Genomic DNA, 18,069 nt, shown 5'->3' with positions numbered 1-18,069 from the left:
ATGAGTCACTCAGTCGTGTCCGACTCTTTGCGATCCCATGAATCGCAGCACGCCAGGCCTCCCTGTCCATCACCAACTCCCGGAGTTCACTCAGACTCACGTCCATCGAGTCAGTGATGCCGTCCAGCCATCTCATCCTCTGTCGTCCCTTCTCCTCCTGCCCCCAATCCCTCCCAGCATCAGAGTCTTTTCCAATGAGTCAACTCTTTACATGAGATGGCCAAGTACTGAGGTTTCAGCTTTAGCATCATTCCTTCCAAAGAAATCCCAGGGCTGATCTCCTTCAGAATGGACTGGTTGGATCTCCTTGCAGTCCAAGGTTCTCTCAAGAGTCTTCTCCAACACCACAGTTCAAAAGCATCAATTCTTCGGTGCTAAGCTTTCTTCACAGTCCAACTCTCGCATCCATACATGACCACAGGAAAAACCATAGCCTTGACTAGACGAACCTTTGTTGGCAAAGGAATGTCTCTGCTTTTGAATATGCTATCTAGGTTGGTCATAACTTTTCTTCCAAGGAGTAAGCGTCTTTTAATTTCATGGCTACAGTCACCATCTGTAGTGATTTTGGAGCCCAGAAAAATAAAGTCTGACAGTGTTTCCACTGTTTACCCATCTATTTCCCATGAAGTGGTGGGACCGGATGCCATGATCTTCATTTTCTGAATGTTGAGCTTTAAACCAACTTTTTCACTCTCCACTTTCACTTTCATCAAGAGGCTTTTGAGTTCCTCTTCACTTTCTGCCATAAGGAATAACATTTAAGAAGTGACTCAAAGTCTCACAGTTGTGAAATGGCAAATCTCACTTTCAAATCCAGGTTCCCTGAGTTGTAAGCTCTTACATCTTATCATACAAGACATATTTCCTCCTAGTTACTAGGAACTGAAAGAAGTAAACTAAAATGTGGGTACCTGGGATTGTTCTCAATAGCACTGAACTTGCACTTTCAGATCATCTCATATAACTAAAGGCTGTAAAGTGTCTTTTAATATCTGGTAGAAATCATAGGATTTATATGAGTTTTTGCTTGTTTTCTATCACCTGGCAGAACTGAGAAGATTTTTGCTGTTGTTTTATCTTAGATTTGTCAGTTAAAGATTACATTGTAATTGGCTACATAATAGTCAATTATATTTCTGCTCTCCATTTTTCTCTTTGAAAATCATTCAAGCCACACCGCTAGGAAAAAGGTCATTGCCAATCTAAAATCCACCTGGGGTTGGGAATTATCTTGGGATAATATCCCACTTGTCTCAGACGAGAATATAATATTTATCCTTCATAAGATCCATGTGTAAAAATCTAGTATCAGCCTCTTGTACAAAATAAATATTACAATTCAAACTTTCAGATGGTGCCAAGGTAGGTGACAGATTCCCTGAAGCATCAACAAGGTGTGTGGTGTGGATGTAGCAAAGATACAGTTGCCTTAGATAAAATGTATCTTCCCTGACTCTGTAGGGTTTTCTCAGTTTGTGTATGTATGTGGGCTAGAGGAGTGGACAGGGGGATGGTGGAGTATAAATCTGACCTGACTTTCCCCATGGCATCATCCTAAAGCCATTGACTGATTCATTGTGCTCCTTATTTCCATGATGGGGAATCTGAGTATGGCTATTTTGAAAATCTTGAGAAATCCAATAATCTAATTAATTGAATTAGCTAAATTAGGTTTGTGTGCTCAGTCATATTCAACTCTTCGACCCCATGGGCTATAACCTGCAAGGCTCTGCTGTCCATTGACTTTTCGAGGCAAAAATAATGGAATGGGTTGCCATTTCCTACTCCATAGCTAAATTAAATAAGCTAAATTTTATCAATAAGACAAACCTCAGCTTCTATGAGAATATACACATTTAACATATAGTATAACTCTTTTATGCTTGTCCCTGTAATTACCAACTGAAGGAACTTATGATTTTGAAGTCAGATATTGAATGATTAAGTAATCACAATAGTATTAATACTAATAATAATGCATTTATTATTTCATGCATCTATAATAAAACAAATCCCTAAATCAAATCCCTTATGATTATACAGTGGAAGTGAGAAACAGATTTAAGGGACTAGATCTGATAGAGTGCCTGATGAACTATGGACAGAGGTTCGTGACATTGTACAGGAGACAGGGATCAAGACCATTCCCATGGAAAAGAAATGCAAAAAGGCAAAATAGCTGTCTGAGGAGGCCTTACAAATACCTGTGAAAAGAAGAGAAGCGAAAAGCAAAGGTGAAAAAGAAAGATATAAACATATGAATGCAGAGTTCCAACGAAGAGCAAGGAGAGATAAGAAAGTCTTCCTCAGTGATCAATGCAAAGAAATAGAAGAAAACAACAGAATGGGAAAGACTAGAGATCTCTTCAAGAAAATTAGAGATACCAAGGGAACTTTTCATGCAAAGATGGGCTTGATAAAGGACAGAAATGGTATGGACCTAACAGAAGCAGAAGATATTAAGAAGAGGTGGCAAGAATACACAGAAGAACTGCACAAAAAAGATCTTTATGACCAAGATAATCACGATGGTGTGATCACTGACCTAGAGCCAGACATCCTAGAATGTGAAGTCAAGTGGGCCTTAGAAAGCATCACTATGAACAAGGCTAGTGGAGGTGATGGAATTCCAGTTGAGCTATTCCAAATCCTCAAAGATGATGCTGTGAAAGTGCTGCACTCAATATGCCAGCAAATTTGGAAAACTCAGCAGTGGCCACAGGACTGGAAAAGGTCAGTTTTCATTCCAATCCCAAAGAAAGGCAATGCCAAAGAATGCTCAAACTACCACACAACTGCACTCATCTCACACGGTAGTAAAGTCATGCTCCAAATTCTCCAAGCCAGGCTTCAATCACACATGAACCATGAACTTCCTGATGTTCAGCCTGGTTTTAGAAAAGGCAGAGGAACCAGAGATCAAATTGCCAACATCCGCTGGATCATGGAAAAAGCAAGAGAGTTCCAGAAAAACATCTATTTCTGCTGTATTGACTATGCCAAAGCTTTTGACTGTGTGGATCACAATAAACTGGAAAATTCTGAAAGAGATGGGAATACCAGACCATCAGACCTGTCTCTTGAGACACCTGTATGCAGGTCAGGAGGTGACAATTAGAACTGGACTTGGAACAACAGATTGATTCAAAATAGGAAAAGGAGTATGTCAAGGCTGTATATTGTCACCTTGCTTATTTAGTTTATATGCAGAGTACATCATGAGAAACGCTGGGCTGGAAGAAGCACAAGCTGGAATCAAGATTGCCGGGAGAAATATCAATAACCTCAGATATGCAGATGACACCACCCTTATGGCACAAAGTGAAGAGGAACTAAAAAGCCTCTTGATGAAAGTGAAAGTGGAGAGTGAAAAAGTGGGCTTAAAGCTCAACATTCAGAAAACAAAGATCATGGCATCCAGTCCCATCACTTCATGGGAAATAGATGGAGAAACAGTGGAAACAGTGTCAGACTTTATTTTTCTGGGCTCCAAAATCACTGCAGACGGTGAGTGTAGCCATGAAATTAAAAGACACTTACTCCTTGGAAGAAAAGTTATGACCAACCTAGATAGCGTATTCAAAAGCAGAGACATTACTCTGCCAGCAAAGGTCCATCTAGTCAAGGCTATGGTTTTTCCTGTGGTCATGTATGGATGTGAGAGTTGGAATGTGAAAAAAGCTGAGCGCCAAAGAATTGATGTTTTTGAACTGTGGTTTTAGAGATGACTCTTGAGAGTCCCTTGGCCTGCAAGGAGATCCAGCCAGTCCATTCTGAAGATCAGCCCTGGGATTTCTTTGGAGGGAATGATGCTGAAGGTGAAACTCCAGTACTTTGGCCACCCCATGCAAGGAGTTGACTCATTGGAAAAGACTCTGATGCTGGGAGGGATTGGGGTCAGGAGGAGAAGGGGACCACAGAGGATGAGATGGCTGGATGGCATCACTGACTCGATGGCTGTGAGTCTGAGTGAACTCTAGTATTTGGTGATGGACAGGGAGGCCTGGCGTGCTGCGATTCATGGGGTCGCAAAAAGTCAGACATGACTGAGTGACTGAACTGAACTGAACTGATAATATAGCAAGCCATGTAAAGTGTCATAAGTTTTCCAATTTAATCCTGATTTCAATTTTATGGTATAAGATAGTTGGCTTCAATCCCTGGGTCAGGAAGTTCCCCTAGAGGAGGAAATAGCAACCCACTTCAGTATTCTTGCCTGTAGAATCCCATGGATAGAGGAGCCTGGTGGGCTATATAATCCACAGAGTTGGGCAAAGTCAGACATAACTGCAGTGACTTAGAAAGCACACATGTATTATGCTAATTAAATGAAATAAGTTTATACATAGAGAAGTTCAATGACTTATACAACATTCAATGTCACATCTGAGGTTAAACTAAATTTTGCCTGACTCCATATCCTGTGTGTCCATATCCTGTGTGTGTTTAATTACTACAGTACAACACAATTTGAAAAGGAGAGAGAGGGCAAACTTTACATTTAATACTTTAAGCAGGAGAGCAAAATGAAAATCCACCCATGGGCAGTTTTTAGAAGTTGCTTTGTCACATAAGATCTCCTTGGGAATCAGGGGGCTCAGCTTATGTTAGATTAAGCAAGATCTCAGTTCAAAGTTGTATGAGATGAATCCTTCAAAAGAAGTGAAATTGTTGTGGGATGCTTAGTCTCCCATTCAACAACTGACTACAGAAACTGTCTAGACAGTTTTTCAATTTTCATGGGGACTTAAAGAAGAAAAATCAGACTTTGATCTCATAATCTGTTTTTGGATATGATATACTCATTCAAGTTACTAGTGGACATGCCACATGTTGAATGATCTTGTAGTGGTGGCATCTGAAATATAAGAACGTCAAATAATGGCTGAGGTTCTTTACCACACTGATATTCTATATTCAAATGATATATCATAAAATTCCTACAGCAGTAGAAAATATTTCAACATCAGACCCACCATAGTACTTTGGTTAAGAAGTGAGAATAGGATTCTGCCAAAGTACACTCTGAAAATTTAATTACATTTCTATGCTTCAGTTTTATCACTTGTAAAGATAGAAAAATATCTATCCATAGAATAATATGAGGTTTTGATGAAATGATGCATGCCAAATGATTGGAAAATGCATTGATAAATTTAACTATTGTTTATTGCTTTCACCACTATCAGTATCATCTTTAATGCAAGTAACTAGGTATCACAGTGAATATATCAGGGCTCCAGTTCATAGAAAACCCAAATTAAAACCGTTCAAGAAAACAAGTTATAGTTTGCCTTGGTTGTTTTATTGGTAGTGGCAGTTATACTCAATTTATGTTTGTTTAGAGTTTACAACATTTTTATTCCTGCATGTCTGTTCATTTGTTGTTTCCAGTTTTAACAAACTTGTCTGAATCAGCAATTCCTGCTAATAATCTGCAAACAAGTATAAAAAGTTTAGTAAGCCATTATGAAGTTCTTGAATATATATATATATATATATATGCTTTAGATGACAAGCATAAAAGTAAATACAGTAGGTCTGATTTTATAAATGAAGATATGATAACATAAATAAAAATAAAATAAAGTAGTAGAACCAGGAATAGAGTCCAGGACTCCAGACACTTGCTTTTTCTCTTTATTTTGGGGCCTCTTTTGTTCCAGTGATATCAAATCAAAGAGGACACAGGCTGTTGGAGAGTCACAGACACACATGCACACACAAGAAAATTCAAGAAAGTCCTTTTCATGATTATTGAATTGATTCATTAAAAAAAGGAAGACAAAGAGTTAAGGATAAGAATCTGAATATTATAAGCATAGAAATGACATCTGTGCAACATAAATACATTATTATTTTTCTCATTTAAGAGGTTGAATTCATCTTTTTTCAATCAACTTTTTCCTTTTAAAGATCTAGCTCCCGATGAAGACTGGATCCTCTAGAAGATAGCAGATCATATTGTTGGAGCTGGGAGAATTACAGGGTTCCCACATATAACAGAAAATAGATCCCCATTATTTGTTTCTCTTCTTACTCACCATAGTGTTACTGACTTAAGCCAACATTACATATCTTTAATTGCCTGCAAGATATTCCATCTCATCATATTTTTCATTGATATTCATCCTAAGGTTTTTTCACTTGGTAATTTCTCCTTCTGCCTATATAATACATTTTCCCATTATAGTCTCAGCTTAGAAGTTCATTAATAAGTACAGAGACACGGTTGTCCTTCAAAATAATGTTCCTGTGACCTCACACCAGACACCATTATATCCACACTCTAGAGTCAAGAAAGAGACATAAACTAGGAAAAGGAAAGCAACAATTATATGCACGTGTAAAAGATTTACTGAAACCAAGCAGTTTATTTGTATAGAACACACACACATACACAATGGGTCTTATTTTTAAGAGAAGGCAGATCCTGTACCCATGATGTCAAAGATAACATGAATTTTGTTGGGAGGGGGGTTCAGGATGAGGGGAAACATGTATACCTATGGCTGAGTCATGCTGATGTATGGCAAAAGCCATCACAATATTGTAAAGTAATTATCTGCCAACTAAATTCAATAAATAAAATTTTAAAAAGATAAGATGAATTTTGAGACAATTGTCTGGGCATTTCAACCTACTGAATAAGCAATTAAAAGTAAAAGATATGTTAATGTGTATTATGTACCAGTTATGTAAGTGTTTTACAAATATCTACTTGTTTTTCCTCTAATCATCACAGAGTGGTTAAATGACTTTATTAAGATCACATAACCAATTAGTATATATTCTACATGTAGCAAAGCTAAGATTTCAACCCAGTCATCTCTTACATAACTGATATGCTCTTATCTGTTATTTTAAACTACCTCCCAAGATCACAGATATTCTGTAGATTTATCCAGTTTATCTGTGGGAGAATTCTCCCTAGAATTTTTCTCAACTATACTTTCCTGTACATGGAAGAATATGATTTTAGGATCTGAAAAATAGGGGTTGACCTATAAGGACTTTGCCAGCTCTTCTGGTTCTACCAGGACTTATCAACTCAGCCAAATTCATTCTTTTTCATATTGAAAGGAATCAGTACCATCTCTTAAAGTGCAGTTTTTAAAGTCACTGCCTCTTAAAGCATCATACCTGAATAACATTCTGTAGCATCAATGAAGATTTTAATTATTTTTTAAATAAAGTGACAAAAAAAAGAAAAAAGAAAAGAAGCCAAATACATCACAGAAAATGCCTTAACAGTGATTTTATTATCCTTATCTTTGCCTCTTTAGAAGGAAGAATAAAAGTATCCTTTGTTAATCAATCACTCAAATCAATTCATGTATTCTGATGCCATCTATTTCAGATGAGAAAGACAAGAAAACCAAGAATATGTTGGAGAATAATGATACCATGCAGAATGAGTTCCTACTTGTTGGATTCACAGATTATCTACTTCTCAGTTCAGTTCAGTTCTATTCAGTCGCTCAGTCGTGTCCAACTCTTTGTGACCCCATGAATCGCAGCACAACAGGCCTCCCTGTCCATCACCAACTCCCAGAGTTCACTCAGACTCACGTCCATTGAGTCAGTGATGCCATCCAGCCATCTCATCCTCTGTGGTCCCCTTCTCCTCCTGACCCCAATCCCTCCCAGCATCAAAGTTTTTTCCAATGAGTCAACTCCTTGCATGAGGTGGCCAAAGTACTAGAGTTTCAGCTTTAGCATCATTCCTTCCAAAGAAATCCCAGGGCTGATCTCCTTCAGAATGGACTGGTTGGATCTCCTTGCAGTCCAAGGTTCTCTCAAGAGTCTTCTCCAACACCACAGTTCAAAAGCATCAATTCTTTGGCACTCAGCTTTCTTCACAGTCAAACTCTCACATCCATACATGACCATTGGAAAAACCACAGCCTTGACTAGACAGACCTTTGTTGGCAGAGTAATGTCTCTGCTTTTCAATATACTATCTAGGTTGGACATGCTTTCCTTCCAAGGAGTAAGCATCTTTTAATTTCATGGCTGCAGTCACCATCTGCAGTGATTTTGGAGCCCCCCAAAATAAAGTTTGACACTGTTTCCACTGTTTCCCCATCTATTTCCCATGAAGTGATGGGACCAGATGCCATGATCTTCGTTTTCCGAATGTTGAGCTGTAAGTCAACTTTTTCACTTTCCACTTTCACTTTCGTTCCTCTTCACTTTGTGCCATAAGGGTGGTGTCATCTGCATATCTGAGGTTATTGATATTTCTCCTGGCAATCTTGATTCCAACTTGTGTTTCTTCCAGTCCAGCATTTCTCATGATGTACTCTGCATATAAGTAAAATAAGCAAGGTGACAATATACAGCCTTGACGTACTCCTTTTCCTATTTGGAAACAGTCTGTTGTTCCATGTCCAGTTCGAACTGTCACCTCCTGACCTGCATACAGGTTTCTCAAGAGGCAGGTTAGGTGGTCTGGTATTCCCATCTCTTTCAGAATTTCCCACAGTTTATTGTGATCCACACAGTCAAAAGCTTTGGCATAGTCAATAAATCAGAAATAGATGTTTTTCTGGAACTCTCTTGCTTTTTACACTATTCTTGGTATTTCTCATAGTCTATACACTAACTGTGGTGGGAAATGTAGGTTTAATAATTCTAGTTAATATCAATTCAAGCCTTCAAACCCCCATGTATTATTTTCTCAGCAACTTGTCTTTCTTAGACATTAGCTACTCAACAGCAATCCCTCCTAAAATGCTGGCAAATTTCTTAGCATCCAAGCAAAGCATTTCCCTCTATGGTTGTGTGCTACAGATGTTTTTCTTTGGTTGTTTTGCTAATGCTGAATGCCTTATCCTGGCAGCAATGGCCTATGACCGCTATGCAGCCATCTGCAATCCACTGCTCTATTCTGCTCTTGTGTCTGGGAGAGTCTGTGTCTGCTGCATTGCGTTGGTGTACTTCAGGGGGGTGTGACTTCAAAGGTCCATGTCTGTCTCACATTCAGGTTGCCATATTGTGGCTCCAATATTATCAACCATTTTTTCTGTGATATCCCACCTCTCCTGGCTTTATCCTGCACAGACACCTACATCAATGAGCTTCTGCTCTTTGCCTTGTGTGGCTTCATCCAGACCAGTGCTTTTGTGGTCATCTTTATCTCATACATCTGTATCCTCCTCACTGTTTTGAGCATCAAGTCCTCAGGTGCAAGAAGCAAAATGTTCTCTACCTGTGCTTCCCATCTCATAGCAATCACCTTATTCTATGGAACACTCCTGTTTATGTACTTGCATCCCAGTATCAGCTACTCCCTAGACACTGACATAGTAGTTGCAGTGTTTTATACGGTTGTTTTTCCCATGTTTAATCCAGTAATCTACAATTTCAGAAACAAAGATGTAAAAAATGCCCTCAGAAAGCTATTGGGCATAAACTGGACTTTCAAATGAATAGGATTTAAAGTTATTTAAGAATATTTAAGGCATAACCTATCCCTCCAATCTGACAATCAGCTGTACATCACCCTATATGTCAAATATTTTAAACATTTTCCTGCCTTTCAGAAATAAAAATAACTTTTCATCTTCCATACTGTAAAATGATTTTATCTTCTCTTACAAAAATTTACTTGCCAGAATTCTGCTCTGTGAAACATTTCTGAATTAAAATAATAATTTCTCTTTGTACATTGATTTGTTATGTTCTTTATCATGTAATATTGAAGGTATTTTTTGATTTGTCTGTTAACCTATCCATATGAGAAAGTCCGTAGCAGCTGGGGATATGTATCTTGGTTGATTTTTCCAAAACCTATGCAGCTTGGTGTAGGGCATGTGTGTGTGTGTGTGTGTGTATATATATATATATATGTGTGTGTGTGTGTGTGTGTGTGTGTGTATATAGTGAATAAATGGATGAATGGATCAGATGAATGGATCGATAGAAGAGTGAGTAAATTCAGTTTTCTGTGTTTGGGAAAATAAGCCTAGATTCAGTACTTACGGAACATTTACCACCAGGGAAATTTAACATTACTCATGATGGATAATGGTGATTACAATGGATCTCAGAAAATCAGATAGAAGACACATATAGCAATAGTCACATTTATATTAGGAGAGAGTGAAATTATAGCTTGTATTTTCTGTTTAGGTTAGATTGGTTATTGTAATAGATATTCACTGCGGATACCTGGTGAAGATCATAAAGACTATTAACTTTATACATTACTAATTCTTTACACATATGTTCCTGACTCTATCTTCAGGAAGAGATCAACAATTGCTTTGATCACTGTTTTCTGTAAATTGACAGTGTAAATCAACTGAAGTATGAATATTTCTTTCTCTGGATTCAGTTTTGATGATCAGACTTTTTTGGGGTTGCTTTTAATCGTTGAGTCCTAATTTCTTTTTTATTTTATCTTGACAGAGTTGAAGGAATATACTTTGTAAATATGAATATATAATACTGTGCATTTGGTAGTAATTGTGGAGCTATAAATTACTGGATTTATTACAAGATTATAACCCTGAAAATAAAGACAATAAAATATTGCCACTGAAATGGGTTGGTTTGAAGTATAAATTAACTAATATATGTAATCTTCCTAGTATATGTATAATTTGAGAATCAAATGATCAAATATATCCCTTGGACTGCAAGGAGATCCAAGCAGTTCATCCAAAAGGAAATCAGTTCTGAATATTCATCAGAAGTACTGATGCTAAAGCGAAATTCCAATACTTTGGCCACCTGATGTGAAGAACTGACTCATTGGAAAAGACCCTGATGTTGGTAAAGATTGAAAGCAGGAAGAGAAGAGGACAGCAGAGGATGTGATGTTTGGAAGGGATCACTGATTTGATGGACATGAGTTTGAGCAAGCTTCAGGAGTTGGTGATGGACAGGGAAGCCTGGCATGCACAGTCCATGGAGTTTCAAAGAGTCAGACATGACTCAGCAATGAACTAACTGAACTTGATTTAACATAGTTTCATTCTCTAACTCATTGATATAATTTCATTCTCTAAGTCATTACAGATTTCACTATGCAATATATATATATGTAATATTCATATAGGAAAAAATATATATATACACATATATTTTCCTTTCTCTCCTTATTCTACAATGATGGAAACTACACTAGAGAGCATTTTTAAAAATGTATTTGGGCATTTAATCATAAATCTGGACAAACAAGTTTCTGCTTCTTATGATTAACAAGAAAATTGTGGCATGTTTCCTGCTCTATGAGAGATCATATCAATGATATATTGAAACACATAAATGGAGATTAACTGATAATAAATATAAATCTTTGTAATTTTGTACAGTTGACTATATATTTAATGCAAGTGAAAATGAAAATAATACAATTAGAGACACAGTAAATACAAATAAGCTTCAACAGTAATTTTGTTTCCTACAACTTAAAAAATATGTACACTGTAGTTAAAATGAATGAATGAAAATCCCTGGTAGAGAAAAAAAGAAAGGGGAATATAATTAGCTTAATTATTCTCAATGATCATGATGAAAAATCTTGAATCAGAACTGAATCAGATACTAAATCTGATGCTGTGCTTAGAAGGAAAAAAAAAAACATATATAGGATTAATAAAGTAGATATGCGAGGAGTGAAAACAGTAGTTAAAACAGTAGTATAGTTAATGCTATAAAATATATAGGAGTAATAAAGTGGATAAGTGATGAGTTAAAAAAAAAAAAAACAATCAAAGATGAGTTAAAACCACCACATTCCTTGGCGGTCCAGTGGTTAAGAATCTGCTTTGCAATGCAGGGGACACTGGTTTGATCCCTGGTCCAGGAAGACCTCACATGCCATGGAGAAATTAAGCCCATGAGTGTGCCACAGCTAATGAGCCCAGGCTCTGGAGCACATGAGCTGCACCTACTGAAGCCCACGCACCTAGAGGCTGTGCTCCTCAACAAGAGAAGCCACTGCAATCAGAAGCCCTCACACCACAACTAGGGAAGAGCCCCCACTCACCATGCGGAGGGGCTAAAGAAAGTCCGTGCACAGCAATAGTATCCATCACAGTAAAAATAAATGAATAGTAAATAAATGTTAATTTTAAAATGACAGGAGCCTCAATAAGTCCTTAAAGTAATGCAACTATTGTTTCATCAGTTGTCACAATGATTTACAATGTAAAAAATTTAATTGTAAAATGAAGTTTGTAGGAGTCAGACACAGTCATATAGATCAGAAGAAAATTAAAAATGTAAAATCAAACATGTAACTGTGCCCATACAGATCCTTTATCATGAACTGTCTTCAGCTACTGTCAAGAGTGAAGACTGATTATTTCTATAGGAATTTGTCTGTGTGTGTGTGTGTGTGTGTAATGTATGATGTATAAGTCCTAATCAGTTGGCTCCAGTGATTTAAAATCATCTGAACAAAGTATGAAATTCTGTGTACACTCATTTCCATACCCTAACTACTAAGGAAAAGGTAATTGGAAAAGAAATCTATCAGCTAATCACCAGGCCATATTTTATACATGAATTAGAGACGTTTTAGAAAAAGAAAAAAATCACAGAAATAGAATTTTCAACTAAGCTAATACGTTTGAGCACTAATATGCGTGTGTGTGCATGCTAAATCTCTTCAGTTGTGTCTGACTCTTTGGGACCCTTCGGATCAGAGCCCACTAGGCACTTCTGTCCACAGGATTCCCCAGGCAAGAAGACTAGAGTGAGTTGCCATCCCTTCTCCAGGGAATCTTCCATACCCAGGGATCCAACCACTTCTCTTATGTCTCCTGCATTTGCAGGCAGGTTCTTTACCACTAGTGTCATCTGGGAAGCCAAAGGAGTGTGCAAACACCAAAGCGTGGTATAAACTTGAATGAAGTAGAGTCCTTCAGTTTAATGCATTCATCACTGTGCTTTCACCAGCAAACAAAAGCAAAGAAAACATTTATTTACATGTTAAATAAGTGATATTGCTACATATTGTGGAGAGCACAAAATGACTAAGCAAATTCTTATCTCTAAGAGTTTATAATATTTTTGGAGAGAATTATTATAAACACACATATTATTTTTAAATTACCTTATAAAATATATCTTTACTTCCTTTCAATAAACATTTAAATATGACTGCCTAATTCCTCTCATTTCTACTCAATAACTGGGAGACTCAAGAGTGAGGGGATATATACATATACACATATATATAATAAGTAATTCACTCTGTTGTACAGCAGAAATTAACACAACATTGTAAAGCAATTACATTACGGTATAAATAAATACATATCTTAAAAATGAATAAATATTTTAAGGGAGCTATCAAAACGATAGCACTTCATGCAGATGTTAACTTGATGAATTCATTAACATTTAGTATCCAAAGAATTGCAAACTGAGAATCTTTCTCATGTATCAAACACACAGCCATCTTAGATTTCAATGATAAAGGAATAATCAAAGATAATATTTTTAAATATACACAGAAAGTCTCAAAAAGGACATAGGAAATGTCAGAAATATTGCTCATGTACATAATAAACATATATATATATACATAACTGTCAATCTAGAAGAACACATACAAAGTGCTTAATAGCTTCTAGGGCATTTCTATTTCCTTAAATGTTTCAATATTTTTTTCCAATATTTAACACTGTCCATTCTAAATCTAAAATTGTGAGGTGCTGAGTGTTTTCTTAGCTGTTTGTGTGTTTGTCCATTAAATCAATCAAAAATAATTCTTAAAACACAGCTGAATGTTCATCAAAAAAAAGCCATTGTGCACTAAAAACTGGAGGGATATCAGTATTCTAATGATAAGGGCCAGGATTTATTAGTACTGCCTTAAATGCTTTACATAATGAACTGATTTGATCTTTACAGTAACGATGTGTGTGTGCATGTGTGTTTAGTTGCTCAGTTGTAGCCCACCAGGCTTCTCTATCCATGGAATTTTCTAAGCAAGAGCACTGGAGTGGGTTGCCGTTTCCTGTTCAGGAGATATTCCTGACCCAGGGATTGGAAGCTCGTCTCCTGCATTGCCACTTGTTTACCACTGAGCCACGCAGGAAGCCCCTTATGGTAACTATATGGACCTGGAATTGTTATTTATCTAATGCAGTTTAAAACTTGAGGCTTATATTTTCAGTGATTTTTAGTGTTACATAAGTTATAGAACAGCAGACCTAGAATCTAAATTCTGGAACGTTTGGTTCCAAAGCAAGTACTCATAATGACTCTGCTATATGCTTCTCTATAAAGTAAAGGAAATTATTTCTGAGATCAGTATCATTGTCCCCAAAACTGAACTCTGTTTCATCATAAAATTCAATGAAGTTGGAGCACTGGAATATGTGACATAGTTTAAAAGCTGACAGGTATACTTGTTCATGTATGAAATCAGTTGCCCTTAAAAATGTGTATGTTTAGACCACAGTTTGACATGCTTCATTGGTTTCCAATTATAATATAGTTTTATAAAGGTATATTCTTAGAAATATGAGAGATTATATTTAGTCAGGCAACAATGGTTCAACAGAATAAATAGCTAAAAACTTCTATTTGCTTCTGGAGAGACAGCAAGGAAATACACTGTAGGAATGAAAAAAATGAGCTTTGAAATTTAACATCACTATTATTTTAGTTGTTTGGCATCCTTTCTTTTCTGCATAACTCTATTGAGAGCACTTTTCACTTCTTTGTTTCTAAGACTGTATATAAGGGGGTTCAGCATGGGGATGACAATAGTATAAAAAACAGAAGCCACTTGATCCTTTCCCAAGGAGTAGGACTTACTTGGTTTTAAGTAAGTGAAAATCATAGTGCCATAGAAGATGGTGACCGCCAGGAGATGGGAGGCACAGGTAGAGAAGGCTTTTCGCTTCCCTGAAGTGGAAGTGATTTTCAGAATAGTGGACAGGATGGCCAAATAAGACACAGATATTGTGATAAGAGACACCAATAGGGTGGAACCAGCAAAAATGAATATGATGATTTCGATGTCATGTGTGTCAGTGCAGGACAGGGGTAAAATTGCCCTTCCATCACAGTAAAAATGATAAATTTCATTTGAGTTGCAGAAATGCAATCTACTCATGCATGGAACACTGACAGAGGTATCAATAAAACCAATCAAATAGGATCCAAAGATAAGAGAGCAGCAGCGTCTGGTGGACATAACAACTGGGTAATGCAGAGGGTTGCTGATGGCTGCATAGCGATCATAGGCCATGGAGGAGAGAAGAACACATTCAGTGGCTCCCAAGAAGACAAAGAAATACAACTGCATGAAGCAGTTCAGGTAAGAAATATACTTGCTGGAAGTCAGTAAGTTGTCTAAGGTTTTAGGGGTGATGACACTTGAGTAACTGAGGTCAAGAAATGACAAGTGACTGAGGAAAAAATACATGGGTGTGTGAAGCTGGGGTTCCAGGCGGATTATCAGGATCATCCCCACATTCCCCAGCACAGTGATCAGGTATATCAGGAGAAAGAGGGTGAAGAGGACCAGCCGGATCTCTTCAGAATCTGTCAGTCCCATGAGGATGAAGTCAGACACTTGTGTGATATTCCTTCTACTCATAGTGTCCAAATGCTCCAAAATGTTGAGAAATCAGAATTTATACATAGCAAGAATTACTATGAATTTTGTTTCCAGAAATTGTGTTTCCAGAAATACCATGATATATTTAGCTTAGTTTAATGTTTCTAGAAAGCGATAATAATGAAGGATGTAGAGAGTAGGAAGAAAAAAATCTTAATTGATGACCAAATGTCGAAATAGAGGTAAGTAAACATTTGGATATAATATAGTAAAAGCTAGTATATTGAATAATTAGAATGGCTGATGCTGCTTTAAATGATTCTCATTATTAATGCATTTAATTGTCATGAGGTTATACATAGGTAATACCATTTTTCCCATTCTTCATATGAGAAAAAGAGCACAGTGAATTTAAATAACTGAACCTGAGTCAGAGCTCCTAAATGTTGGATCTGTAATTCTACCAAGCTAGATTGAACTCAGAAGGGATGCCAACAATACTATATTCTTATTAATATTGATTTCAGCAAACCTGTGAAAAAATGTTAGATATAATACATATACACATATAATAAACAATGATAGAATGGTCTTAGTGCACCATGCACTGTTCTTGTTTCCTAATATACTTGATATGAAATATACTTGATATGAAATATAAATTTTAACCTTAGTATACTTCAGTAGGTTATGTTAAAATTATGGAGCAAGTATTAATATAATCTTCAAATATAGTGATATTTCAGAGAAGGCAATGGCACTCCAGTACTCTTGCCTGGAGGATCCTAGGGATGGGGGAGCCTGGTGGGCTGCAGTCCATGGGGTCGCACAGAGTCAGACATGACTGAAGTATATTAGCAGTAGCAGCATAGTGATATTTTTCAAATTAATCACTCAAAATGTAATTTCTTCCATAATTTTATTTCTAAACATGCAAATTAATTGCAGACCCTGATTTCATCAACTCTGTATTTCTGATTCCACAAATTTTGGCATTTCTTAGAGAAAAGTTTAAGTGATATCAGTGCACGTATTCTGAAAATATCTCCATTTTATTTGATTCTACCTAAAGTCTTCTAATTTTGAGAATAATACTCACTGGCAGCCAAGACTGGTGAGAATAAACTTCTTCCAATGTTATCTATCTAGAAGTACGTCAACCTCGAATTTTGCTCACAAAAAAAAAAGAAAAAGAAAGAAAACATGTCAGTTGACAATTTCTGTAATACACTTGTTTTCTTTGAGATAAGTTCTTTTTTAAGTTTTAGTGTAGTCATTTTGTTTTATTCTGAGGGAAAAATAAATCAGACTAGAAATTTTATTCAGTTTCTGATCAAATGTAAAATTTTCTGGGAAGTTATGCCTGAAAAGAAATTCAGGAATCCATTCTTCAGGTACATTAGCAAAGAGAAGGCTTTTCATCTCATCCTAATATTTCCAGAGTACTTCATATACTGGGAATTGTTAATAATGAAACGTTTGCTCATCCCCGTGAATCAATTATCAAGAAAGATTTCTTTGCCTGTCTACAGGGAAAAAGTTCAAGGACCAAAAGCGGCTATGATAGGATTGGATTTGAGAAGCTAATTGTCTTTTCCCTTAGGAGCCACAAAATGAAAACCTAATGGTTTGGTCTACCTTTGTGATGCTCTAAATTTATGCCCAGGGTGGTAGAGAAACTATTTATAGAGAAATATCTACTCTATGACTGAAATCATCAGAGGCAGAATGATACATTTTGACAATAAAACTTTTATATTTAAATGTGTAATACTATTAAGTGAGTAAATATGTTTGCTAAAAAAAAAACCTAAAATATAACAAAATTCAAAGAATGATATGAAAACAATTCAAAACTGTTGTAATAATTTAATGAATTTCTCCCAATTATTTTTGTTGTGGAGTACTAATCTGTATACCTCCAGATTTGCATAAGCATTATCATACTGTATATTCAGTATCCACTCTTATTTTATAACTAAAAGCCACCTCAAAAACCATGATAAATGCAAAATATGAGGAGAAAGTTTTTCTTATTTAATATTTTTTAACATTGAAACTCATTTTGTTCATTCTAGTGTTTTTCCTGATTTCAAACTATTCTTATACCATTCATTGTGTCATGTCATTAGAGATTTTAAACATCTCTTAATTTAATGATGGTATAGTTTCATTCCCTAATTCATTACTGTTTTAACTATGCAATATACATATTTATATATGCATATGGGCTTCCCTATTGTCTCAGATGGTAAAGAATATGTCTGCAATACTGAGGAATATGGTTTGATCCCTGGGGCGGGAAGATCCCCTGGAGAAGGAAATGGCTACCCTCTCCAGCATTCTTGCTTGGGAATTCAATGGACAGAGGAGTATTGAGGGCTATATTCCATGGTGTCACAAAAAGTCAGACGTGACTTAGTGCCTAAATTGTCACTTCCATATATATACAGATAGATTATATATCATAAAGGCAAGTAATCTGACTCAGACATCGTGCTTAGAAGAAAAAAACTGATAAATTAATTTAA

General features: G+C 36.4%; 1 protein-coding gene and 1 pseudogene across 1 annotated transcript; one reads left to right on the top strand and one right to left on the bottom strand.

Annotated features, from left to right (window-relative positions):
* The first annotated feature begins 7,389 nt into the window (after positions 1-7,389).
* Positions 7,390-9,437, top strand: LOC147358666 (olfactory receptor 5AS1-like; annotated as a pseudogene).
* A 5,192-nt stretch (positions 9,438-14,629) lies between these two features.
* On the bottom strand, positions 14,630-15,725 carry LOC147358665 (olfactory receptor 8H1-like). Its single transcript, XM_086338698.1, has one exon. It carries the CDS (start codon positions 15,575-15,577, stop codon positions 14,630-14,632), a length of 948 nt encoding a protein of 315 aa, XP_086194824.1. The 5' UTR covers positions 15,578-15,725.
* Positions 15,726-18,069: the final 2,344 nt, after the last annotated feature.

Source organism: Bos grunniens, chromosome 15 (genome assembly GCF_055505025.1).
Source record: "Bos grunniens cultivar Pamir isolate PY7600 chromosome 15, Bosgru_T2T1.0, whole genome shotgun sequence".
NCBI lineage: Eukaryota > Metazoa > Chordata > Mammalia > Artiodactyla > Bovidae > Bos > Bos grunniens.
This window is presented reverse-complemented; position numbering and strand designations above follow the sequence as displayed.